This window comes from Corythoichthys intestinalis, chromosome 22 (assembly GCF_030265065.1).
Source record: "Corythoichthys intestinalis isolate RoL2023-P3 chromosome 22, ASM3026506v1, whole genome shotgun sequence".
NCBI classification, from domain to species: Eukaryota; Metazoa; Chordata; class Actinopteri; order Syngnathiformes; family Syngnathidae; genus Corythoichthys; species Corythoichthys intestinalis.
Window position 1 is genome coordinate 1,780,416 of NC_080416.1, and position 27,559 is coordinate 1,807,974.

At 37.4% G+C, this 27,559-nt stretch overlaps 3 protein-coding genes across 7 annotated transcripts in view; 2 read left to right on the forward strand and 1 right to left on the reverse strand.

The window, feature by feature from the left end:
* LOC130910257 (potassium voltage-gated channel subfamily KQT member 4) overlaps nt 1-21,506 on the forward strand; it is an 84,357-nt gene extending 62,851 nt beyond the window's left edge. For 2 of the 4 annotated variants that reach the window (XM_057827384.1, XM_057827385.1), the window contains 6 exons: nt 1,373-1,429; nt 7,228-7,457; nt 7,521-7,620; nt 14,550-14,681; nt 14,744-14,882; nt 16,781-21,506. In XM_057827384.1, coding sequence (XP_057683367.1) covers nt 1,373-1,429; nt 7,228-7,457; nt 7,521-7,620; nt 14,550-14,681; nt 14,744-14,882; nt 16,781-16,987 — 865 coding nt within the window. In that variant the 3' untranslated portion in view covers nt 16,988-21,506. The remainder of the gene's footprint in view (nt 1-1,372; nt 1,430-7,227; nt 7,458-7,520; nt 7,621-14,549; nt 14,682-14,743; nt 14,883-16,780) is intronic. The other 2 variants (XM_057827386.1, XM_057827387.1) reach the window with 1 other exon arrangement.
* The window catches only part of tinagl1 (tubulointerstitial nephritis antigen-like 1), a 147,434-nt gene that overhangs the window by 67,922 nt on the left and 51,953 nt on the right, over nt 1-27,559 (forward strand). The gene's annotated exons all lie outside the window — the stretch shown is intronic.
* ppt2b (palmitoyl-protein thioesterase 2b) overlaps nt 1-27,559 on the reverse strand; it is a 230,658-nt gene that overhangs the window by 28,302 nt on the left and 174,797 nt on the right. The gene's annotated exons all lie outside the window — the stretch shown is intronic.

The window sequence follows — 27,559 nt, forward strand, 5'->3', positions numbered from 1 at the left end:
TGGATGATTCGCAGAGCGTCTTTACACTCCAAAAAATGCCATTTAGGGGACAATTATTGGACAAAGCATTGGTACACCTGCAGAAAGAGTTTTTTCCCGCCAAACAGGAAAAGTGGCATAAGAGTGGATATAATTATAAATACTATATTCTGCTGAAAAACAGTCAAATTCTGACGAAATATACTCGATTATGATGGTAGTAATTCTTTTACATCTAATTGAATAAATTTAATTGTTTATTCAATTCACGTCTCACTTTCATTTCACGTAAAAAATAAACAACATGATTAATGTTGTTATTGTTGCCAATACAAATATTGAAAATATATTCATCAACTGCACTGATATATCTAGTTATGTGGAAAAAAAATATTAAGAATTAAGCACTCATACTTGTATTGTAAATGTATGTATTATAAGTTTCTTAATAATTTAATGAAAACAATTTTCAAAATTATTATCGTTAAATAAAAATGTATTTTGTTAGAATGTTACAAAATTTATATGTATATTCTTATTGTAAATTTATATGTCACATGAATTTAACCCTTTAGAGGAAATTGACTAGTTTTGGTCATGTTTAAAAAACTTAAACAACAATAATTTCTATTTATATATAATGATTGTATTTTTTTAATTTAATATTTTTAATATAATTCGTAAATTTCTATTTTTATAATAAAGCCATGTATAAACAAAATCTAAATGAGTTTTTTTTTTTTTTTTTTAAGATTTCATAGTATTTAACACTTTACGTATCACATTTGATACTTAGAATTTCATGATTTTGAGACTAATTGAACATTTTGAAATTTCTTTTCTTTTTTCCTCAAAAAAATTGATGGACGCAAGTCAACAGGAAGCGTCTGGTTGAAGTCATTGCTGCCAAAGGGGGAGCCGCAAAATATTAAATGTGATGGTTCACTTACTTATTTTTCCATCTTCTGTCATTGTTTGCATACTAGCCTCCTTAAAAAAAGTATAACCTATAAATGTTTGGGTGGTTTTAATTGAAGCAGGTACTGTTTTTTCATCTGTTTGATTTCGACAAAGATTAGATCACATTTGATGGTGAATTTATGCAGAAATATGAGAAATTCCAAAAGGATCAGATACTTTTTCATACCACTGTACTTCTGATTTTCCATTCATAATACAGTATAACAAAAATCCTAGTTTTAGTTAATGTTTACCCATAAGGTGCAGGTCTAGCCAATGCAGTGACCAATCAGTGTTCCTTTTTAGGCTATTTGGAAAATTGAGCCTCCTGCATCCCTTCCTTTACTCACTTGCACTGCACTCCCCTGCCCCCCACACTCCACCCCTGGTCTTCCTCACCTTCTGTGATACCCTTGTGTGTTTCCTCCTCCAGTCAAGTGCTCGCTAAAAAGCGAGGTCTCTTCCGGATTCATGCCGGACGCAAGCAGAGGTATTCGGCCTGTGCACCACCGCCACCGCCATTCACTTTGACGATTAAATCGCTTGCCTGTTGCATTCTTTTTTTGCAGACCAGAGTTGTTCTGTGCCAGAAAAGTGGTCTTGAATGTGAAAATGCTAAGTGATGAAGATGCCCTAAACATCATAGAATCACGGTTTATACATGAAGAAATATGTATGACCACAGGCAATAATGATTTGGAAAAAAAAAAAAACCTTCCTAAAATTGAATTTCAATAAAATAACAATAATTATACAAATGACTAAAGTTGTGAAAATGTTCTAAACCTATGATTGATTATACATTTTTAAGTAATAAATTATTACGATAATTAAAAAAACATATATTTTTTTAATTTGATAGATTTTTTTTTTCATCCCTTTGTATTATTAAAATTATGTTTATTTGAATACAGGGGATTATTTTTCGCCTATTTTTTTTTGTTTAATTCAAATAATTTTAATTTCAATAAAATAACAATAATCATACAAATTACTAAAGTTGTGAAAATGTTCTGAACCTTATGATTGATTATACATTTTTATGTAATAAATGGATATGATAATTTAAAAAACATATACTTTGAAATAATGCAATTTGATTTTTTTTTCATCCCTTCGTATTGTTAAAATTATGTTTATTTGAATACAGGGGATAATTTTTCCCCCATTTTAAAAAAAAATTCAAATAATTTTATTTTCAGTAATAACTGACTATGATAATTTAAAAGCAACATACATTTTTAAATAATACAATTTGATAAGATTTTTCTTTTTCATCTTTTTGTATTATTAAAATTCTGTTTATTAGAATACGGGGGGAAATTTTCCCCCTATTTTTTTTTTTTTTTTAACTTCAAATAATTAAAAAAAAATATATATATATATTAACTATATCCTTGTGTACATTTTTAAACATGATTTAAAAATGTTCTGAACCTATGATTGGTTGTACATTTTTATGTAATCAATGTATATGATAATTGAAAAAACATATATTTTGAAATAATGCAATTTAATTTTTTTTTCCATCCCTTCGTATTGTTAACATTATGTTTATTTGAATACAGGGGATAATTTTTCCGCTATTTTTTTTTTTAAATTCAAATAATTTTATTTTCAGTAATAAATGACTATGATAATTTAAAAACAACATACATTTTTAAATAATACAATTTGATAAGATTTTTCTTTTTCATCTTTTTGTATTATTAAAATTCCGTTTATTAGAATACAGGAGGAAATTTTCCCCTTATTATTATTTTTTTTTACTTCAAATAATAATTAAAAAAAAATACAAAAATATTAACTATATCCTTGTGTACATATTTAAACATGATTTAAAAATGTTCTGAACCTATGATTGGTTATACATTTTTAAGTAATAACTGGATTTGATGATTGATGAAAAAATACAAAAATATTAACTGTATATCCTTGTGTACATTTTTAAACCTGATTTCATAAACAGAAGAATGCTAGATTTTGGCTATTTAAAAAAATCTAAGAAATGTACACAAATTTTAAAAAAATCTTAAATAAAAAGAATTTACAACAGAAATGTTTTTGAATTTTGAGAGAATATCCCATATACTGTTTAAGTGATGCACCAAATTTCTGAACTTTTGATTGACGATACGATGAATTAAAATGGAAAAAAAATTCATTTGAACATTTTCATGAAACAAAAAGGGCCTCTAAGCATTTACACATTCTGTGCGTTTACAGTCATCATCTCTGGTCTGTAAAATCCAACTAAAATGAATATCTTAACATAACGAGAGGTCCTGCGAGCCAACTTTGCTACGCGTCAGCTGGCCGCCGCTCTTCAATAATAAAGCATCAACGCATGTGCGGAAGTCGCCCGTGTTTTACAAGCGTGACGAGTCCGGCATGTCTAATGGTTAGCCGGCCTTGGCGATCAATCATTCAGCATGCCTGCCTCCCTCGCTTTTCTTTCTTTATTATTTACCACGCGGCTCTTAAGTGCGCTCACGTTTCTCTCGGCATGAACATTTTCCAGCGAAAATCACCTCCATTATTTGCAAGGCTCGTATCAACATGAGCATTTTGCAAATGCTATTGTTCCTCATGATCAGTAGGAGTCTGCACACACCTGTCATTATTTAAAAGCCGACAAACTTCAGATGTTCTAGTAAGCTGTTTGGGTCACGGGGTGATGTTAAAAAGCTCATTGACTATGAGTGATATTGCAAAGAAAGTCATATTTTTACATGATAACACAGAGAAGTAATGTGAGCTGAAAAATATTTGAGAAAAAGAGGATTCATTTTATTATTTCATAATAATGTAAAAAATAATTATTTACACCATATTTTTTTCAATCATTATCATTTATTTAATTTGTATGATTTATAATGAATTAGAGAGAAACATAGACTTCATAATGTATTGACGGGACACGGGGCCGATTCATAGGGGGCCTATATCCGTCAAAGCTGCCCGAACGGAAACACAGACAAAGAGCTTTTTACATTGAAAATTCTTGTAAATAAATGCTTAAATCCCTGAAGTCTTTATAGATATGAGCGTAAAACAGTCTTGATTCTTGGTTAAAAGAGAAAAAAACATGCAGGTAGCATTTATTTTACGTAAATATTGCTACTATGAGGCTGGTCATCGAGGAAATTAGCGGCGGCTACATGTAAAAAAAAAAAAAAAAAAAAAAAAAAGCTTTTCCATTGAAAATTCTTGTGATTAAATGCTTAAATCCCTAAATTCTTTATAGATATGGACGTAAAACCGTCTCGATTCTTGGCTAAAAGCAAAAAAAAAAAAAAAAAAAGTGCAGTTAGGATATGTCGAAGTACAATGCTAGTCTTTTAGTGAATGTACAGTGCGTAGCTAGCGGCCACTTTATGTAAACATCGCTTTTCCGGTGAAAATTCTTGTGGATAATTGCTTAAATCCCCAAATTCTTTATAGATATGGACGTAAAACAGTCTCGATCCTTGGTTAAAAGCAAAAAAAACTGTGCAGGTACCATTTATATCGCGGAAATATTGCGAACTATGAGGAATGGATAATCAGTAAGGAAATTAGCGGCTGCCATATGTTTAAAAATCCCTGAATTCTATATAAATATGAATGTAAAGAGTCTTGATTCTTGATTTATAGCGAAAAAAAACCGTGCAGGTAGCATTTAATTTACGTAAATATTGCGAACTATGTGGCTGGTCATTAAGGAAATTAGCGGCCGCCATATGTAAGGACAAAAAAATAAATAAATAAATACTTTTTCCGTTGAAAATTCTTGTGAATAAATGCTTCAATCTCTGAATTCTTTATAGATATGGAGGTAAAGCAGTCTTGATTCTTGGTTAAAAGCAAAAAAAAATGTGCAGTTAGCATTTATCTTACGTAAATACAGTATGTCGAAGTACGATGCTAGTCTGTTAGTAAGTGTATCTAGCAGCCGCCTGATGTAAACAGAGCTTTTCCAGTGAAAATTCATATGGATAAATGCTTAAATCCCCAAATTCTTTATAGATATGGACGTAAAACAGTCTCGATCCTTGGTTAAAAGCAAAAAAAAACGTGCAATTAGCATTTATTTTACATAAATATTATGAACTATGAGGATAGTCAGTAAGGAAATGAGCGGCCGCCTAATTTAAACAAAGAGATTTTTCCGTGAAATTTCTTGTGAATAAATGCTTAAATCCCTGAATTCTTTATAGCTATGGAGGTAAAACAGTCTCGATTCTTATTTAAAAGCAAAAAACAAAAACCAGACAGTTAGCATTTATTTTACGTAAATATGTCGAAGTACGATGCTAGTCTGTTAGTGAGTGTAGCTAGCGGCCGCCTGATGTAAACGGAGCTTTTCCGGTGAAAATTCTTGTGGATAAATGCTTAAATCCCCAAATTCTTTATAGATATGGACGTAAAACAGTCTCGATCCTTGGTTAAAAGCAAAAAAAACTGTGCAGGTACCATTTATATCGCGGAAATATTGCGAACTATGAGGAATGGATAATCAGTAAGGAAATTAGCGGCTGCCATATGTTTAAAAATCCCTGAATTCTATATAAATATGAATGTAAAGAGTCTTGATTCTTGATTTATAGCGAAAAAAAAACGTGCAGGTAGCATTTAATTTACGTAAATATTGCGAACTATGTGGCTGGTCATTAAGGAAATTAGCGGCCGCCATATGTAAGGACAAAAAAAAAAAAAAAAAAAAAAAAAACTTTTTCCGTTGAAAATTCTTGTGAATAAATGCTTCAATCTCTGAATTCTTTATAGATATGGAGGTAAAGCAGTCTTGATTCTTGGTTAAAAGCAAAAAAAAAATGTGCAGTTAGCATTTATCTTACGTAAATACAGTATGTCGAAGTACGATGCTCGTCTGTTAGTAAGTGTATCTAGCAGCCGCCTGATGTAAACAGAGCTTTTCCAGTGAAAATTCATATGGATAAATGCTTAAATCCCCAAATTCTTTATAGATATGGACGTAAAACAGTCTCGATCCTTGGTTAAAAGCAAAAAAAACGTGCAAGTAGCATTTATTTTACATAAATATTATGAACTATGAGGATAGTCAGTAAGGAAATGAGCGGCCACCTGATTTAAACAAAGAGGTTTTTCCGTGAAATTTCTTGTGAATAAATGCTTAAATCCCTGAATTCTTTATAGATATGGAGGTAAAACAGTCTCGATTCTTATTTAAAAGCAAAAAACAAAAACCAGACAGTTAGCATTTATTTTACGTAAATATGTCGAAGTACGATGCTAGTCTGTTAGTGAGTGTAGCTAGCGGCCGCCTGATGTAAACGGAGCTTTTCCGGTGAAAATTCTTGTGGATAAATGCTTAAATCCCCAAATTCTTTATAGATATGGACGTAAAACAGTCTCGATCCTTGGTTAAAAGCAAAAAAAACGTGCAGGTAGCATTTATTTTACACATTTATTGTGTACTATGAGGATAGTCAGTAAGGAAATTGGCGGCCGCCTGATGTAAACAGAGGTTTTTCTGTGAAATTTCTTGTGAATAAATGCTTAAATCCCTGAATTCTTTCAAGATATGGACGTAAAACAGTCTCGATTCTTTATTTAAAAGCACAAAAAAAAAAAAAAAAAAACCAGACAGTTAGCATTTATTTTACTGTATAACGGAAAGTCATTATATCACAGAGAAAAATCATAACATTACAAAAAGTATTTTATAATGTAAGGGGGGTAAAAAAGTAAAAAGTCAATCTTAAAACTTAATATGACGGGGAGGCTAGTCAAACAGGGGTGTGTAGACTTTTACCAAAACCTTACCTGCATTTGTGCAACTGTGTTGTGAAACTTTCACAAGCCACTTTTCATCATTCTCATAAAGAGTATATCATCGTATTATTAAAACTGCGTGTTTGCTAAAATGCGTGTTGCTAACAGAGGAATGCGTGACTGCATTGGTCGCTGAATGTCAACGGTTTGCGTTTTTTTTGTCCGGAGCGCACGTATTTGCCAGCATTTTTCTTGCGTGCGTGCGCACTCTCAAATCAAAATTTCTGCTTAATCTGATGAGATTACGAGAGCGTGTCTTTTATTCCGATGGCCTAGTCATGACGAAATAAATTGGGCATGATTCCCGTCGCCGCGGTGCTGATTTTTGATGGTTATTCTGCGTGCTCACTTGTTTCCAGCATTACCAGTTTTTAACTCGACTTGCATCCTTTTTATGAGCAGCATGGATTTACAGATCCCAAATCAGCAATTGCGCACTGCAAAGAAACAGAAACGTAACACTTTTTTCTGATCCCATCTGTCGGTCGGCAGCAGTAAACTCGGTTTCCGGGACAGGATCCGGATGAACAACTCGCGCTCGGCCCAGGTGATCCGGAACAAGGCCTCGCCCCAGGTGCCCGGTCAGGGCGTGAGGCGCTCGCCCAGCCAGGAGAACGTCCCCGAGGCGGCCAGCCCCGGCAAGGTGCAGAAGAGCTGGAGCTTCAATGACCGCACTCGCTTCCGCACGTCACTCCGGCTCAAAACCAGGCCTCCTGTTGAAGGTATATCGCACATTAGAGACTCCTAAAAAAGTCAGATTACCGACTGATGGGACGTATTCACAGTTGAGGGCCTGGGTGAAGAAAGCGTGGAGGAGAAAGGCTACTGCGACGTGGCCATGGACGAGGTCATCCCTGCTGTCAAGACGCTGATCCGAGCTGTTAGGTGAGTCGTGCGAAGATGAGAGACCAAACGCAGTCTTATTACAGTTCTTACCAAAAGTATTGGCTCTAGCGTTGTTCAGATCATGTTTTTTTGCTCCCGATCCGATCCCGATCGTTTTAGTTTGAGTATCTGCCGACCCCGATATTTCCCGATCCGATTGCTTTTTTTTTGCTCCAGGTTCAATTCCAATCATTCCCGATAATTTTTCCCGATCATATACATTTTGGCAATGCATTAAGAAAAAAATGAATAAAACTCGGACGAATATATACATTCAACATACAGTACATAAGTACTGTATTTGTTTATTATGACAATAAATCCTCAAGATGGCATTTACATTATTAACATTCTTTCTGTGAGAGGGATCCACGGATAGAAACGTGTGACTTTGTATATTGTGACTAAATATTGCCATCTAGTGTATTTGTTGAGCTTTCAGTAAATGATACTGTAGCCATGCCCAAATGCATGATAGGAAGTGGAACCATGAATGTGCGTAGTGCTACCAATTGATATATCTTCTTTGCGTTGGAAAATAACGTGTTAAGAAAAAGATCAATTGCTCCCTTGCTTCCCCACATTGCTTCCCATGATATTTCTAATCGTAGGGAGAGGGATTGTAAGGCTTTAGCCAATTAAAAAAAGGCTCCCAAGGCTGCCAAAATTCACTCTAATCATTTTATGCTGCCTTTTATCTCTCTATATAGATAGAACGGCGCCATTACAGATTGAGCGCGACAATGTGTGAGTGGGTCCTGCAGCGCATGCATTAATTGCGTTAAATATTTTAACGTGATAAATTTTTTAAAAAATGAATTACCGCCGTTATCGGGATAAATTTGATAACCCTACCTTAAGCCTAAACTAAAGACTCTGGATAAGTGTAACATATTATGTCTGTAACATTAAATACAATTAGAAAACGACTTAATTAAAAAATATACTGTATATATATTAAAAAAAGGCATGGCGGATATTTTTTTTGCCGATTCCGATACTTTGAAAATGACGTGATCGGACCCGATCGATCGGGACATCTCTAATCGCAGTTATAATTTTTTTGGTAGTAATATATTCATTTATTTATCTTGCAATGAAAAAACACAAAAGAGAATGAAAAAAAAAAAATCTTTGTCATTTTACACAAGACTCCAAAAATGGGCCAGACAAAAGTATTCACACCCTCAGCCTAAAAATAACTAAAATTACTGCAAACAACCGCTTCCGGTATCCATCAATGAGTTTCTTACAATGCTCTGCTGGAATTCTTCTTCGGCCAACTGCTCCAGGTCTCTGAGATTTGAAGGGTGCCTTCTCCAAACTGCCATTTTCAGATTTCAGAGTTTAGACTGTCGCGACATTCTGGAAAAATGTGGCCCAGATCGGATTTAAACCACATACAAAAGTGACCCAGATCGGATTTGAAATGGTCCACTTCTATGCGACTTGTCCCGTTCAGACCGTCAAGTTAATGCCTCACTGGAGTCGGAAAAACACGAAAAATCGAATTCATTCAATAAGACCCGCAGTAAGAACCTAACCAAAATGTTTACTGCATATGAAATGTGAATGGCTTTACCTTGCTGGCGTTAAAGTTGTCTTTTGGACGTCCGCGTAAGTTGATCCATTCGTCACAATTTTTCTCTGGGTTTTTGGTTTCGGGAAATGTATGAAGAAAACATCCTTCATATGTCGTAATGGCTTGAGTCGTTTCTACAAGTTCCATATCAGCAGTGTTTGATCAGCATATTCTTTTTTTGAAAGATTACCGGAGAAAACCAGCAGAAATACAGTGCCCTCCATAATTATTGGCACCCCTGAAAAAGATGTGTTTTTTAGCTTCTAATATATTTTTTAATTCAGATAATATGGGACCTTAATGGAAAAAAAAGAGGAAAAATCCAACCTTCAATACAAGTGCATTCATTCAGTGGGGAAAAAAATCCACATAAAGCAAAAAATTATTTGACATCAAATAATGTGTGTCACAATTATTAGCACCCCTGGTGTTAATACTTTGTACAACCCCCTTTTGCCAACAAAACAAGGTCTGGGGACTGAGATGGCCATGGGAGGAGCTTGATTTTGTGTCTGGTGAACCATTTCTGTGTAGATTTGGCCATATGTTTAGGGTTATTGTCTTGCTGAAAGACCCAGTGACGACCCATCTTCAGCTTTCAGGCAGAGGGCAACAGATTTTGATTTAAAATATCCTGGTATTTCAAAGCATTCATGATGCCATGCACCCTAACAAGGTTCCCAGGGCCTTTGGAAGCGAAACAGTCCCACAGCATCACTGACCCACCCCCCATACTTCACAGTGGGTACGAGGTGCTTTTCAGCATGCGCATCTTTCGTGGCGCGCCAGACCCACTTAGAGTGTTTGTTGCCAAAAAGCTCAATCTTGGTCTCATCTGACCAAAGCACACGGTACCAGTGTGCTTTGGTCAGATGTATTGAAAGTTGGATTTTTCTCTTTTTTTCCATTAAGGTCACAAGGGCACAAACTAAAATAGTTTGTATGCGAGGGCATGTCTATAATGTCCCACTTCCGTGTTATGATGGCGACGTCACGGTGTAAAAGTAGCATTCGTGCGGTACGCTATTCTGAAAAAATTATGGCCAAGGTTGGTGAATATTAGTTGTGACCTCTCTGACTACTCCTATACTCAAAACTATGCATTTTTACTGCACAAATATCTTGAAAATTTTGAATTAAAAGTCCTAAATATGGACTTTGATTTGGTTACAGGTTACAGTTCTCATTTTTGTGGAACTGTAAATTAGGGCTGCAGCTATCGAATATTTTAGTAGTCGATTAATCAATGGACTAGTTAGTTTGAATAATCGAGTAATCGGATAAGGAACATGAAAAATTAAAATACCTGAGCTGAGCCTCAAACGTTTAGTTTATTTTAAAAAGTTTAAAGTTTATTTTAAGAAATGAGGATCTATGTAAAACAAAAGAACAATTGACTAACTTACTTAGAAAAAGTCCGCTAGCTTAAATGCTACAAAATGCTAAAGTTTTTTTTTTTACAATGCTCTAAACAAATGGTTCAGACACATATTCCCACAAAAAAAAAAAAAAAAACGGCTAAATATACCTATAAACTAAATTACGAATGCATTAAAAAACATTAGCTCAAACAAAAACTTGGTCTTAACAGGGAGCAGTTGGATTCAGCCATGTGAAAAGAGGCAGACCAGAGGGCAGTGTATCCACCCTAATCAATAAAACTAAATGCAAACACTTTCGAAATAAACTATTCAAACGCCACTTTAATGAAACGAATACTCGAGGCAACAAAATTTAATTCGAATATTTTTTTACTCGAGTTAATCGATTAATCGTTGCAGCACTAATGTAAATCCACTGTTCTGAATACTTTCTGGCCAAGGTTAGTGAATATTAGTTGTGGACCTCTCTGTGTTGCTGGCTGGATAGCTTCCAACACCGTCCATGAAGTGGACCGGTCTTCCAATGACTCAGGCCGCTCCCCCAACAATGTACAACTTCCAAAAATATATAATGTTACAACTTTTATCTTGTAATTTTTTCAGTCTCCTAAAATTATGTCAAAAGCAGCTTACAGACCTTACGTGGCCAAAAGTGTCAGCATGTGAAACAAAACAATTTTCAGTTGACCTAACGTAAAAATAAGCAACAAAACGACTTTATTTTCGCAATATTTCTACTTTTATCCTGTAATATTACAATGTATGACTTAATTATCGTAATATTTAATGTGAACAAAGTACAATGGTAGCTTCTACTGTAAATATCCTGTCTAGCCTTGGTGGGGGTCTTTCAGCATTCTTGTTTTCAGCCTGTTTTTGTCACATTTGATGCACTGGCAGTATATTTGCTGCCTCTGTGAGAACCAGCCTGCCGGCGTGTGTTAAATTTCAAAGCGTCTGCAGGTACGCGAACGGCGACGGCAGCACAGGAGGAAGAGTATCAGTCACCCAAGCCAAAAGCTTCTTTCCGCTGAATTGCGAAATAAATTTAGGAATAAATTAAAACGCAAGGTGTTGTATTACTGCAGACAAGGGCAAGTTTCTCTATTCGTTTGTGCATTTGTCCACCGCCACCCCTAACTTGTTTTGATATATGGATCTTATTTTGTCGCATGTTGATGATGTCATCCAAAAAATTAAGAGTCAATTTTAAAAAAATAAATAGTACATATTATGTATGGGAAATGGTTATTGACTGGACCAACGCAGTGACATCAAACTCATTTTTCTACTGAACATGTTTTAATTTTTTTCCAATATGTAAATCCAATGTAAACTGTGGTACCAAACCCAAATTTAAATGTGGATTTAATCTGGATTATGCATTTACAAATTGAATCAAGCTCACAATTTGTACGCAGGTTCCAAAGCTCTGATGTAAAAAAAACAACAACAAAAAACAACAATTTATATTCAGATTTGATCCAGATTGAGCCTTTACATGAAACACATTTAACAAATTTACAATTGAACACTCAGTTTTTCAATGACGCAAAACCAGATTGCATGTTTATCAAATCTCATCAGACTTGATTTACACCTAGTGTGTTTACGCAATAAATAACTTTTGATCCAGATAGTATCCAGATTGTGTTAAAATGTCTACACACTGGTTTATATATCACTGTGAGGGGGGAAAATAATCGTTGTGGATTCCCCTCAAAAAGCTCCGATATCAGTCTAATTTAGATCCAGTTCTGATCCAAATTGTATCTGTACACCAACCGTGTTCAAAGACCTACTGTATTGTTTCTCTAATGTGACAAAAAATGATATACAGTGGTATGAAAAAATATCTGCATCTTTTGGAATTTCTCACATTTCTGCATCAAATCAACATCCAATGTGATCTGATTTTGTCAAAATCACACAGATGAAAAAACTGTCTGCTTTAACTAAAACCAGCCAAAGCGTTTATGGGTTTCCATTTTTTAATGAGGATAGCATGCAAACAATGACAGAAGGGAGAAAAATAAGTAAGGGAACCCTCTGGCTAAGGAGACTTAAAGAGCAATTGGAACATTTTTTTTACCATACAATTTAAGTCAGATGTGTGCCCAATAACTGATGAGTGGTTTAAAGCTGCCCTGCCCACTATAAAACACACATCTGGTAAGAACTGTGTTGTTGAGAAGCGTTGTCTGATATGCATCATGGCTCGGTCAAAAGAGCTGTCTGCAATAAAGGATTGTTGATTTGTATAAAGCTGGGAACGATACAAAACCATCGCTAAAAATCTGGATGTTCATTAATCGACAGTCAGAGAAGTTGTCTACAAATGGAGAGAGTTTGGCACTGTTGCTTCTCTCCCAAGGAGTGGCCGTCCACCAAAGATGTCATCAAGAGTTCAGCGCAGAATACTCAAAGAGGTGAAAAACAACCCTAGAGTGTCTGCTAAAGACTTACAGAAATCACTGGAACAGTCCAATATCGCTCTGCACACATCAACTATATGTAGAACTATGGCCCAGAATGGTGTTCAGAGACAAAGCCACTGCTGTCTAAAAATAAACATTGTTGGTTGTTTAATGTTAGCAAAAAGGCACTTGGACACTCCACAGACGTTTTGGCAAAATATTTTGTGGACTGATGAAGCCAAAGTTGAATTGTTTGGGACTAACACACATCATCATGTGTCGAGGAAAAGTGGAACAGCTCACCCCTACCGTGAAGCATGGTGGAGGGAGCGTCTTGATTTGGGGCTGTTTTGCTGCTTCAAGGCCTGGACAACTTGCAAGCATTAATGGAAGAACGAATTCAAAAGTTTTGCAGGAAAACCTGAGGCCATCTGTGAGACAGCTGAAGCTCAAAAGAAGATAGATGCTGCAACAAGACAATGATCCAAAACACAGAAGTAAATCAACTTCAGAATGGTTCCAGAAGAACAAAATACACATTCTGGAGTGGCCAAGTCAAAGTTCAGACTTGAACCCCATTGAGATACTGTGGCATGACCTAAAGACAGCAATTCGTGCCAGGCATCCCAGGAATCTGACTGAACGACAGCAGTTTTGTATAGAAGAATGGGCCACGATTAGTCCTGATTGATGTGCCAGACTGATCTGCAGCTACAGGAAGCGTCTGGTTGAAGTTATTGCCCACAGAATATTAAATGTGATGGTTCACTTACTTATTTTCCCCCCTTCTGTCATTGTTTGCATACTATCCTTATTAAAATATGAAAACCTATAACTGGATGGTTTTAGTTAAAGCGGACATTGTTTTTTCATCTGTGTGATTTTGACAAAGATCAGATCACATTTGATGGTGATTTTATGCAGAAATGTGAGAAATTCCAATAGCTTCAGATACTTTTTCATACCACTGTATGTACTGTATGAAATTTGGTGTCAAACCAATCTAACACAGATACACTTTGTTTTTTATATCAATAAAACCTTGGTAAATTTGAAGTATGCATTGTAGGAAGCCTTAATGTAAAACCTACGTGTATGACTCTGGGTTGTGTGTTTACACTCACCGTGTTATCCGCTTCCATGTTGTATATTTATAACTAAAAAGGCAGTTGAGTTCTATCCGGATCCAAACATAAGTCCCTTGTTTTGTGAAAATTTCTTCCCCAGATCCGTTAATTAAGGCTTATTCGCTTCCCTTTGACTATCAGTTAACAGTTGTGATTCCATTAAGCGACACTTGCTCACGCTGTTCGCGGCCTGCTGAAGCAGCAAATCCTGATAAGCCAAATGTCGCATCTTCATCCTCATCATTACAATGTATGCGCATGCTTTGCTCTTTTTGAAGGGCCTGTTTGTGAATGATAAGGTCATTGGGTACTGTAATTAATCTTATGCGGCGGGGGTTTAATTGTTTTATTGTGAACGTGGAGGTGGGGGGTGGTCGTGCCAGGACATACCCAGCGCATCTCTTTATGTACGCGTCTGCAGGATTTTGAAGTTCCTGGTGGCCAAGAGGAAGTTCAAGGAGACGCTGCGTCCGTACGACGTGAAGGACGTCATCGAGCAATACTCGGCCGGACACCTCGACATGCTGGGCCGCATCAAGAGCCTGCAGATGCGGTAGGATGGGGGGAAAATATTCACGGATGAATAAATTCTATTTTGATGATGTCGTGGGTCAGGGTGGACCAGATCATCGGGCGAGGTGCCGTCCAGACCGATAAGAAGGCGCGACCCGAAAAGGGTGAGAAGACCCCGCCGGAACTGGACTCTCTGGACGAGCTGAGCATGATGGGGCGCGTGGTCAAAGTGGAGAAACAGGTACAGGTTATTGTACATGTACTATGTCACTATGTGTGGTATCGCTCTAGTAATTTACTATCACAATAATATCGTAATCCTGGAATGTAATACTTGTAGTCCTCTGGTTACGATGTCCTCGACCTACGACTTTTTAATCGATAACCATAACTTAACCACATTATTGCAAATTGTATTGTGACACACCACTGGATGCTTTAATAATGGTAAATGTAACAACTTCAAGATTTTCCAAATAAAACATTCTGTGAAAAATCAGCAACTTTAACTGAATTTATAAAAAGAATGCTAAAATAATGTCACATATTATTAAAATAAAATAAAAAGAGCCAAAATGTCCATAATTATATGAAAGGAATGGCACAAATAAATCATGTTTATAGTTACCACAAAGAGCCACTAGGGGGCGACCAAAGCATTACAAATACAGGCAGGCAATCATAGGCCATGCCAATACAATGACAAAAGCGTACCGCACGTAATGTCACCTTTACTCATTAATATTCATGACGTTAGCAACTGTTGCTAGGGGCGTCCAACTCGCGTTTGTCCCTCATGCTAGGTACATGTAAATAGTGTACAAACTGGATGCTTTAATAATTGTTAAATTTAACAACTTCAAGATTTTCAAAATAAAACCTGTGAAAAATAATAAATATTAACTGAAGCTATATCAAAAAAGATGCCCAAATTATGTCACATATCATTACAATTAATTGAAATGAGCCAAAATGTCTCTAATTATATAAAAAGAATGACACAAATAAATCACGTTTACAGTATACCCCACAAAAAAGCCACTAGGGGGCGACCAAAGCATTACAAATACAGGCAGGTAATCATAGGCCATGCCAATGCAATGACAAAAGCGTACAGCTCGTAACGTCACCTTTGCTCATTAATATTCATGATGTTAGCAACTGTTGCTGGGGGGTTCCAACTTGCGTTTGTCCCTCATGCTAGATTCATGTAAAGAGTGTACAAACGAAATGTTTACTGAGCTAAACCTACCAATTCTGTCCGAAAAGGATGTCCCTGGTGCCAAACTCACTGGTAAAGATGTCTGAAGTCGTTTCTACAAGTTCCATAGCAGCAGTGTTTGATCGGGATGTTCTTTTTTTGAAAGATTTCCGGAGAAAATAAGCAGAAATACCATGGTTTGTATACGAGGGCGGGTCTATAATGTCCTTGCCTGGCACAGCCGGACTATTCTCCCTGTATTTTTCAAACACTGTGAGAAATAGTCTGGGACCAAGCCCATTAACGGCCTCTCGGGCAAGAAACAAAATCAACCATCCAATCAGATTAGTGTATTTGCGTGATGTGTTCTTAACGAGTAACGTCACTCTTGCGCGCCAAAAGTCGTCTCTACAACACAGATGGCGAACAGGAGAGCCGAGAATATGTTCCAATCCGCGGTAAAACCAGTTTTAAATTACCAAAAACACATCGAAACAAGTCATTGACAACAGTCAACATGGCTCGCGCTAGCCATGTTGAATAAACTTCTCCATTCTCCGCTCACGCTAATTACTTGTCGCTTTAACAACGTCATGTCTGATTGGTCCACTCGGCTGTTGGTTTGCTGTGGGTTGCTCCGCCCTCGGAATTTGATCCGCCGGACGGTCGCCAGACTCTGAAATACCAGGCAAATAATGTCCCACTTCCGCGTTACGATGGCGACGTCATGGTCTAGAAATTAAAGCAGTTTTTTTCATCGCTGTGATTTTGACAAAGATCAGATCACAGTTGATGGTGATTTTATGCAGAAATGTGAGAAAGGTTCAGATACTTTTTCATACCACTGTACATACTTTATCAAACCGATACCGATGTTATTTGAGATTTTTTCATTGGCCATCATTAATTAATGCAAGACACGCTTGCTAACTCTTCAGATTCAGTCCATCGAGAACAAGCTGGACCTGCTGCTCAACTTTTACTCGCAGTGCCTGAAGAAGGGCTCGTCGTCGCAGCTGGCGCTTTCGTCACTGCTTCTGGATGCCGAACTAACATCGGACTACCACAGCCCCACGGACCAAAGAGACCTCTTCCCCTCCGCCAACACGCTCTCACAATCTGACAGCGCCACCTTGGAGTCATAGCGAGACCTTTTTTTCCCTTATTGGTTAGTGTTTTTTTAAAAAGCCTTCAGAGGGCTCCGCTGGACTGAGAGCCTCTCGTGCACGCCTCTTGAGGATCAACACTAGCTTGCAAATTTTGAGTCCCACTGAATAGATAACACACAGGTATGGTCTCAAGGGTATCAAAACAAAGGTACTTTTTAATTTTTTTAAAAGGATTTTAGGATACTGTGATGAATGTAAGGCTCATGGCCCACAGGCAAAAAAAAAAATCACTTCATGTTTGGCATCATGCACGCCAGAGCCATGTTTACGTATTTGCGGCATTACGAGACGCGACTGGACGCGGCGTCGCCGAAGACAATGTTGCATGTTATAGAAGAAAAGCTCGGCAAAAAACGGAGACGTGTGCCTTCTCTTGAAAGGTCCACACGGCCATTAGATTTTGTAAATAGGACCTGTTCAAATGAAGGAAGTGTAAAGACATTTTTAAGCAAACGAAGCACCAATTGACTGTTTCTACTGGTCATATTATGTACACCTGCACTTTTTAAGTGTTGAGATCCAGGAGAATACTTTTATCATTGCAAAATGCTCTAGCCTTTGAACGACTGCAATATGAAGCAAATGTCAGAGAATCACAAAATTTGAAAAAATAAGGTCTTAATGAAACCTGTTTTTCAAATTTGTAATTAAAAAAAAAAATAGCGCTCTAATGTCTATAACCCTCGCTAAATCCTATTTTTTTACCCTCATGGAACCTGCAGATGCATGAGTTGACTTGCATCCATTATTTTTTTATTTTTTTTTTTTGAGGAGAGATATTTCAAAATTCTGAATTAGTCTCAAAATCATGAATTTCTAAGTATATCAAATGTGATACATTTGTCAAGAAAGGGCTAGTAGTTGATAGATCATCCTCCTTTTTAACTTAACCCTTTATGGGGCAAATGTCTAATTTTTAAGTAATTAAAAAAACAATTTAAAAGTTATGTCGATGAATGTGGACATTACACATCTCAATTACAATTACAGTGCTGGCCAAAAGTATTGGCAACCCTGCAATTCTGTCAGATAATGCTCAATTTCTCCAAGAAAATGATTGCAATTACAAATGCTTTGGTAGTAATATCTTCATTTATTTTGCTTGCAATGAAAAAACACAAAAAAGAATGGGGAAAAAAATTAAATCATTATCATTTTAAACAAAACTCCCAAAGTAGGCCGGACTAAAGTATTGGCACTCTCTGAAAAATCATGTGATGCTTCTATAATTTGTGTAATTAACACCAGATGTTACTTACCTGTGGCACATAACAGGTGGTGGCAATAATTAAATCACATTTGCAGCCAGTTAAAATGGATTAAAGATGACTCAACCTCTGTCCTTTGTCCATGTGTGTACCAAACTGAGCATGGAGAAAAGAAATAAGACCAAAAAAACTGTCCGAGAACTTGGGAAGCAAAATTGTGAGGATGCATGGGCAATCTCAAGGCTACAAGTCCATCTCCAAAGACCTGAATGTTCCCAGATCTACAGTGCGCAATGTCATCATAAGTGTAAAGCCCACCGCAATGTGGCTAACCTCCCTAGATGTGGACGGAAAAGAAAAATTGACAATAGATTTCAACAAAAGATTGTACGGAGGGTGAATGAAGAACCTCGACAAACATCCAAACAAGTTCAAACTGTATTGCAGTCCGAGGGTACAACAGTGTCAACCCGTAGTATCCATCAGCGTCTGAATGAAAAGGGACTCTTTACCCAGGAAGACCCCACTTCTGACCCAGACACATTAAAAAAAGCCAAGCTGGAGTTTGCCGAAACTTACCTGAGAAAGCCAAAAATGTTCTCTGGTCAGATGAGACAAAAGTATAGCTTTTTGGGAAAAGGCATCAACATTGAGTTTACAGGGAAAAAAACGAGGCCTTCAAAGAAAAGAACAGTCTCCACAGTCAAACAAGTTCCTTGATGTTTTGGGGTTGCTTTGCTAGCTCTGGCACTGGACTGCTTGACCGTGTATATGGCATTATGAAGTCTGAAGAATACCAACAAATTTTGCGGCATAATGTAGGGCCCAGGGTGAGAAAGCTGGGTCTCGCTCAGAGGTCATGGGTCTTCCAGCAGGACAATGACTCAAAACACACTTCAAAAAGCACTAGAAAATGCTTTGAGAGAAAGCATTGGAGACTTCTAAAGTGGCCAGACCTGAATCCCATAGAACACCTGTGGAGAGATCTGAAAATGGCACAAATGGCAAAGCATTTGTAATTGCAATCATTTTCTGGGAGAAATTGAGCATTATCTGACAGAATTGCAGGGGAGCCAATACTTTTGGCCAGCACTGTATATATGATTGTTTTGTTTGTTTGTTCGATTTTTAAACTCATTGACTGCCATTTATGGCGGCAGACGTCCGATCCATTTTGACTGGGAGGGGCGGCAAATTGGATTGAGCGCCTGTCGCCGTCAATGGCAGTGAAACATGATCACTCATTGTCAGCCGTCCCAGTTGAAATGGATTTAATGTCAATCACTGTCAGCGGCAGCGAATGAGTAAATGTATTTACTAGGGATGTCCCGATCGCGTATTTTCGAATATATCTCAAAGGCTGAGCCCGGCCACTCTGCGAAGGAAACTCATTTCAGCTGCTTGTATCCGCGATCTTGTTCTTTTGGTCATTACCCAAAGTTCAGGGCCATAGGTGAGGGTAGGAAGGTAGATTGACCAGTAAATCCGTCACCACGACAGACTAGTTAAGCGCTGGGGAAGCCGCCCAAATCCGCCTTGTCAATCTCATACTCCGACCTACCCTCACTCGTGAACAAGATCCCAAGATACTTCAACTCCTCCACCTGCAGCAGGAACTCACCCCTTACCTGGAGCGAGCCATCCACTCTTTTCCGGCTGACAACCATGGCCTCAGACTTGGAGGTGCTGTTTCGCACCCCAGCCGCTTCACGTTCGGCTGCGAACTGTCGTATCCTGAAACGTCTTTTATGACAAGAGGCAATATTTTCCAGTTTGAGGCATGTCGTAACATGAAAATACTGTACGTATAGACGTTTGTATGGTAAGCTACCACTGTTATTTTTTAAATTAAAAACCTAAGCCTTTTCACCCGCTTCTAATCCTCTGAAAAAAATGGCGTGATCGGCCCGATTTCCGATCACGTGATCGGATCGGGACATCCCTGGTATTGACTGTAATTCATTGCCTGCCGTTGACAACGATATACGTCCAATCTGTTTAGACTGGGAGAGTCTGGCAGCCAAAGATCGGAGTGTTGTCAAAAATGGGTGAATGAATTTTTTTTTTAAAAGTCTCTGCAAGTCACCAATTAATTACATAACATACCCAAAGTAAGTTTAACTTCTCATCTTATCAAATAAATTATTTTAAATGATTTTTTAAGTACGAAGGCCTCCACTGAATTAAACACCTCTCACCTCCAATAAATCCTTGTTGATCTCTAGTACCCCTAGTGACCATTTCATATTATTACTGTATATTTGGAATCATTAAAAAGAAAAAAATCCCTACCTCGTAAATATTTTTGACTATATACGTCATTGGATCTCAACATTTTATTGTAAAGGTGTGCTTAATCTGCAGCGAGAACGAAAATTGGTATTTGCCTTTTGGCAAAAAGGATTTTGCCACGTGGCATTTTTTTTTTTTTTTACATGTGGCAATATTGATTTTGCCTTGTAGAATTTTTTTTGCCATGGGGCAAAATGGATTTTGCCATGTGGCATTTTTTTAACGAGAGGCAATATGGATTTTGGCATGTGGCTTTTTTTTTTTTTTTTTTGCCATGTGGCAAAATGGATTTTGCCATGTGGAATTTTTTTTTTACAAGTGGCAATATGGATTTTGCAAAGTGGCATTTTTTTTGCCATGTGGCAAAATGGATTTTGCCATGCGGCATTTTTTTTCATATGTGGCAATATTTGCCATGAGGCATTTTTTCTTTTCCATGTGACAATTTTTTTGCCATTGTGCACAGTGGATTTTGCCATGTGGCATGTTTTTTGCCATGTTGCAAAATGGATTTTGACATGTGGCATTTTTTTTTTTTTTTACAAGTGGCAATATGTATTTTAGTTTGTGGCTTTTCTTTCTTCTTTTTTTTAAATTGGTATTTGGCATTTTTGGGGGTGCATGGCAGTTATGCAGGCCATGCACATCCATGCCATTGACGGCCATTCATATTAAATAGCAGAAAAACGTGTGGCTGTGATTTTTGACCATACACTTACAGTGCATTGACATTCAACTGGAAACCAATTTAGGTTATGCCACTGACGGCTATGCACGTCCAAATTTTCCATTCATATCAAATGGCAGGAAAAACATGTGTGGCTGTGATTTTGTACCGAAAAAAAAAAAAAAAAAAAAGCCACAAACCAAAATCCATTTTGCCACATACCAAAACAATGCCACATGTCAAAATACATTTTGCACATTGGAAAAAAAAATGCTACATGACAAAATCCATTTTGCTACATGGCAAAAAAAACTGCCACACGACAAAATCCATTTTGCCACATGGCAAAAAAATGCCACATGGCAAAAAAAAAAAAAAAAAAAAAAAAAAAATGCCACATGGCAAAATCCATTTTTCCACATAGCAAAAAAAAAATGCCACATGGCAAAATACATTTTGGCACATGGCAAAAAAATACCTCATGGCAAAATCCATTATGCCACATATCAAATTCCATTTTGCCACATAGCAAAAAAATGCCACATTGTAAAATCCATTTTGCCACATGGCAAATACCACTTTTGGTTCTCGGCCCTACTGTAAAACTATCCTAACTCACCGGGCATGCCGCAACTACCTCTAAGGCCACTGGAGGGCGCTACAAGCCTGACTGAATGCATTTGCATGTCTCTTTCTCATCACGCCCTCACTGACTTGCCGCCGTTTTGACATTCCAGCCGTGCACAGTGCTTCCAATACCAAACACACACTGAATAAAGCAATAAAATGCTAAAGTACGCTAAAACGGTCTTCCACCTACTTCCAACGATGTAGCCGATTTTTCCGCACCCGATAATGATGATGATGATGATGATGTGCGTCTGCCGAGAGTAGAAGTAGCTCACGTGACTTAACTTATTAAATTATTTGTTTCAATAAAAGATCTTTAGACTGTATGTTGCCCAAATTGTGTTTTTTCTTTCTTCCTTCCTTAAAATATTGTTATTCGCTATAGTTAAAAAATACATCTGATTCACAAAATTTTGAAATTGTGCCATGACATGTGAGAATCATAGTACAGTAATTTTCGGACTATAAGCTGCTACTTTTTTCCTTCATTTTGAACCCAGCGGCTTTTTAAAAAATTTATTTGGGTTAATATTAGGGCTGTCAAAATTATCGCGTTAACGCGCGGTAATTAATTTTTTAAATTAATCACGTTAAAATATTTGACGCAATTAACGCACATGTACCGCTCAGAAAGTATTCTGCCTTGTGGTAAGTTTTACAGCAAGGCTTTTTGCGATGTCCAACAGCGAACTCTTGTGGTCGCTTTGCGACATGGTTTATTATTTTCTTCTTTTCTTCATTATGGCTGCACGACGTCTCGGGCTGATAATGTTGTGCTTATATGATCCTTGGACAAGATTTGTCCGTAAGTATGGTTGTTGTAAAGAATGTACATATTATGTTAGTAAGCGAAATGTTATATTTTTTGTATGAGACGCTTTTTGTTTATGTTTAGTGAACCTGTATAGCGTGCTAAGCTAACGTTGTTGCTAATGCAATGCTGTGTACTTTTTTGTTGTTGTTGTTTCACTACGGTCCAAAGAGGACAGTGGTTTGAGGCCATTTTATTAATAAATCAGATGGAAAAAGGAAGAAGTCTGATTATTAAGGCGTCGTTCACTAGCTGTTTAGGTTTGGAAAAAGTAGACGCTTCGGAGTGAGGACAGCATAGACAGATTTAAATGACAGTAGAGTGAAATGCCCACTAAAGTCCTTATGTACCGCATGTTGAATGTATACAGTATATCCATCTTGTGTCTTATCTTTCCATTCCAACAATTTATTTTACAGAATATATATATAATTTACAGAAAAATATGGCATATTTTATAGATGGTTTGAATTGCGATTAATTGCGATTAATTACGATTAATTAATTTTTGAGCTGTAATTAACTCGATTAAAAATTTTAATCGTTTGACAGCCCTAGTTAATATGTAACACTTTGACAGCGGCATCATTAGACTGTCATAAGACTGTCATAATTATGACATGACACTATCATCGGCATTATTGAACGCTTATGACAAATCTCATTAAGTCTCATCCGGCAAATTACTAGTCACTAACTCCATTTATGTCCAGCTCGGATCTTTTACATCCATTCAAAAGTGAGCTAATTTGCCGGATAACACTAAATGACATCTGTTATAAGCATTCATTAATGTTCATGACAGTGTCATTAGCAAAGTATCAGTATCATGTCAAAATATGATTGTCTAATGACAGTCTTATTGCGCTACTGTCAAATAAAGTGTTACCAAATACCATCGCTAGCAATGAATGAAACAACTGGAACAGTAAGTGAAGAAATAATTAGCACAGAACATGAATTTGATTGTTATATACATCTGTAGCGATGCAATGCATGCTAGGAGGCATGTTGGACAACTAAAGTGTTGACAGCAGGGGGCAGTAGATGTTGACGGTCTTCCCCGAAAGGGAGGAGTGATGGCCAAATAAAGCTTCTTGAAGCAATGAAGTTTTGCAGCCATTAGGTTCAAAGCTTCATGGTGATTCATTTGGTCTTATGACAGTCGTATGATGCCACTGTCAAATGAAGTGTTACCGGTTAATATCTTTTGGTGGAAATGTCCCATAATACAGTGAGGACAGCTACTGAATGTTGATTGTTATTTACATTTGTAGCAATGCAATGCATGCTAGTAGGCGGTGGATCATTTGGTCTTATGACAGTCGTATGATGCCACTGTCAAATAGTGTTTCCAGTTAATATCTTTTGGTGTAAATATCCCATTATATAATGAGGACAGCTGCTGAATGTTGATTGTTATTTACATCTGTAGCGCTGCAGTGCATGCTAGGTGGCACGTTGGACAATGGCAGTGTTTACAGCAGGTGGCAGTAGAGGTTGACCGTTGATGACTAAATCCGATAACAATTAATGAAATAACTGGAACAGTAACTGAAAAAATAATTAGCACAGAACATAAAATTTGTTATTTACATCTGTAGCAATGCAATGCATGCTAGTAGGCATGTTGGACAACAACAGTGTTGACAACAGGTGGCAGAAGAGGTTGACGGTCTCCCTCAAGGGAGTCCCTTGAGGGAGACCGTCAACCCAGTGATGGCCAAATGAAGCTTCTTGAAGCAGTTAAGCTTTGCAGCCAATTGGCTCAAAGCTTCATGGTGTTTCATTTGGTCCTATGACAGTTGTATGATGCCACTGTCAAATAAAGTGTAACCGGTTATTATCTTTTGGTTTAAATATCCCATATTACAGTGAGGACAGCTGCGGCTTATTATCTATGAACAAAAAAAAAAAAAAAATCAAATTTGGTGGGGGTGGTGGCTTATAGTCCAAAAATTAAGGTAGAACCTTTGCTGTGAAAGGTCAGGGCTTTTGGCCATTTTGGTTCGAAGGTGCATATATTGGTCTTTTGAGTGTTGTTGCATGTGCGCGCCTATAGGACTGTTAAGTGTTTCTCCACATGGAAAATTACAGAGGAAGCCATTCGAATCGGTGAGTTTGCATTCTTATTTATAGGTCTGCTCTTCTGTGTGATTTCTTTAAACTTGATTGTCTCCCATAGGGTTACCTGCATGGATAGCGATGGAGCAGGCAAGGGATGCTGGGAGAACGCAACAGGAAGTGAGTGATGACACATGCCTGACAGCAGTTGAAGATCGCCTTGCCAAAGTGGATCAATCCGGTTTGTTTCTGCTTTCCTCTCGGATGTGACTCATGTAACAAAAGTTCAAGTATCTGCTGATTTTTTTTGGTCATTGATTCAGCACAGGCAAAGTTTTTAGACACTTATTAACAGGTAAAGATTTTTTGGCATGATTTAACAATGATGTCACTGGTGGGAAAAAACTGCTTGTTAAGCACGAAGTTAGATTATTTTAATGCCCTGGACAGCGTATTGGTCTCAGGTATTTTCTCTGGTGTTTTTTTTCTCCACTAGAGGGCACTCATGTTTTTTGGACGAGTAATGGGTCGTAGTGTTCTGGTCTGAATTTGATGATTTTTGTGTAATCTCTTATGGCATAATACGTTCATATAATAGGCTCAGTTAACCAGTGGGCCGGGAAAATCAGCAGAGATTTGCGTACGTCACCCTCATGTGGTTGGCCTCCATTACTCGGTTGTTTGCACACCTTTAGCAGCTCAGCGTCAGTCAATGTAAACAGTAACATTAGCAGCTGTTGACGGCGGCGTCTTTGGACAGCTTTTTTAAGGGGAAAAGGCCAACTGTCGAGCCAGAAGAGGAGTCTACAATCGGGTCCATTCTGTATAATATGTGGCTATAAGTGAGCAGGTTGGGGACCACTGGGCTTTAGTACAGTATAGACCCTACCCACGTGACGTCACAACTCCGGCCTCCTGACTGGTGCCGCCCAATTGTCCGTCAACACATCGTGTTTACCTGTTACGGCTACATACATTCCTCCTATTTACGGCGTGTTTTTCTGCTCGTTAACATTAATCATCAAAATGGTGAAGGCGTGTGTGGCGGTCGGTTGCAATAACAGAGAAGATAGACGGAGAGACTTGAAGTTCTACCGGATTCCGAGAGACCCGGAGAGGAGAGAGCGAGATGGGCTGCTGCAATTCGACGAGAAAACTGGGCTCCAAACGATTACCACAGATTATGTAGTAGTCATTTTATATCTGGTAAGATGCATTTAATATATATTTAGAGGGTTTTGGGCTGACAACCACAATTAAGATCAATGCTAGGCTAATCGCCGAGAACATACACGTATGTATGTAGTGAGAGTGCTATCGCTAAACCATATAAACATTAAAAGCCCTAGCTCCATTGACAAATGACATGAAATACATTAGTGGATGTTAGCAAGAACAAAAGATTTTGAATTGAAAATTTCGTAACTCACCTTTCCAAGCACAAGATAGATTCCTGCCGAATTTTCGTGGACGAGGACCTGTTTCACCCAACCAGCAACGAAGTATTTATAAGCCTCCAAGCTCTTAAAGTTTTTCAAACTTTCGTGAGAATAGGCTGATTTTGTGTGGACAAAATAGTTGTAAATATCAGGGTAGCTAGCAGATGTCAGGCGAAGACAGCGGGTTGAAAAACATCGATTTAGGCATCAAATATGGATCTGGCGAATGGATAAACTGAAGCTTTTCCACATAACGCCTTTTATGCAACGCATCAAGTGAGTTTACGGCATCCGAAAGCACCGGGTCTTCCATGAAATGCATTATAAATTGCTCGATCAATTGAGACCATTGATAATACAGACACAAAATGACGGACAAGGGGGCGGAACCATACGTGATTTTGTGACGTCGGTGGGTAGGGTCTATAGCCCAATGGAAACAGCTCAAATAGATGAAGTTGTGCTGAGAAAAAAATATACCATTATTATTTTTTAATCAGACATTGTAAGCAGTTACTCACAATGTTACTTATTACTTGAGTGCTCTTTTCAACAAAATATTAAATGTAATGGTTCGCTTACTTATTTTTCCCCCTTCTGTCATTGTTTGCATACTATCCTCATTCAAATCTGAAAACCTATATATGTTTAGGTGGTTTTAGTTAAAGCTGACACTGTATTTTCATCTGTGTGATTTTGACTGAGATCAGATCACATTTGATGGTGATTTTATACAGAAATGTGAGAAATTCCAAAAGGTTCGGCTACTTTTTCATTTCACTGATATATACATTATATATATATATATATATGGGTACACCTTCTGAGTGATAACCGTGACTTTACATAGTTGGTCAATCGGCCGATTCCGATACATGTACCATTGTGATTGCTTTAAGAAAAATTATATTAATTTTTTTTGTTTGTTTTAATACTAAACTACTGCACATTCACCAGAATGTAAAGTCATTACCTAAACAACTAAAACAGTTAATTCAGTACAACATTTTTAAGGGGAATTTTCGCAATCTTATCCAATTCTTTGTCAGCCATAAAATGCCAAACAGACTATAAACCTAAAGTCTTATGTAAGAGGGGAACAAAGGAGTCATCAACTTATGCAGGTACCTGATATTTACATTGAAGGTTCACCTACAGTTCAGGTGAGCAGTGCATCACAACAACAACAAAAACGTAACATCGGAAATATAGTCATGCTTTTTTACATCTCAAGAATCCCCTTCATTTTTTGTTGTGTCTCCCTCCAAAACTATTTATCTAGCCTTTGCCTCCATACATATACACACACCACGACGATAGCGTATCTCAAGTATTTCAGGAATCTGAGTGGCGACACGTGTGGGAGGGAGAACTTTTCTTTGCTCACCTTAGAGCGGACAAAGTGATGCCTGATGTTAAAAATATCTTCAAGGACAA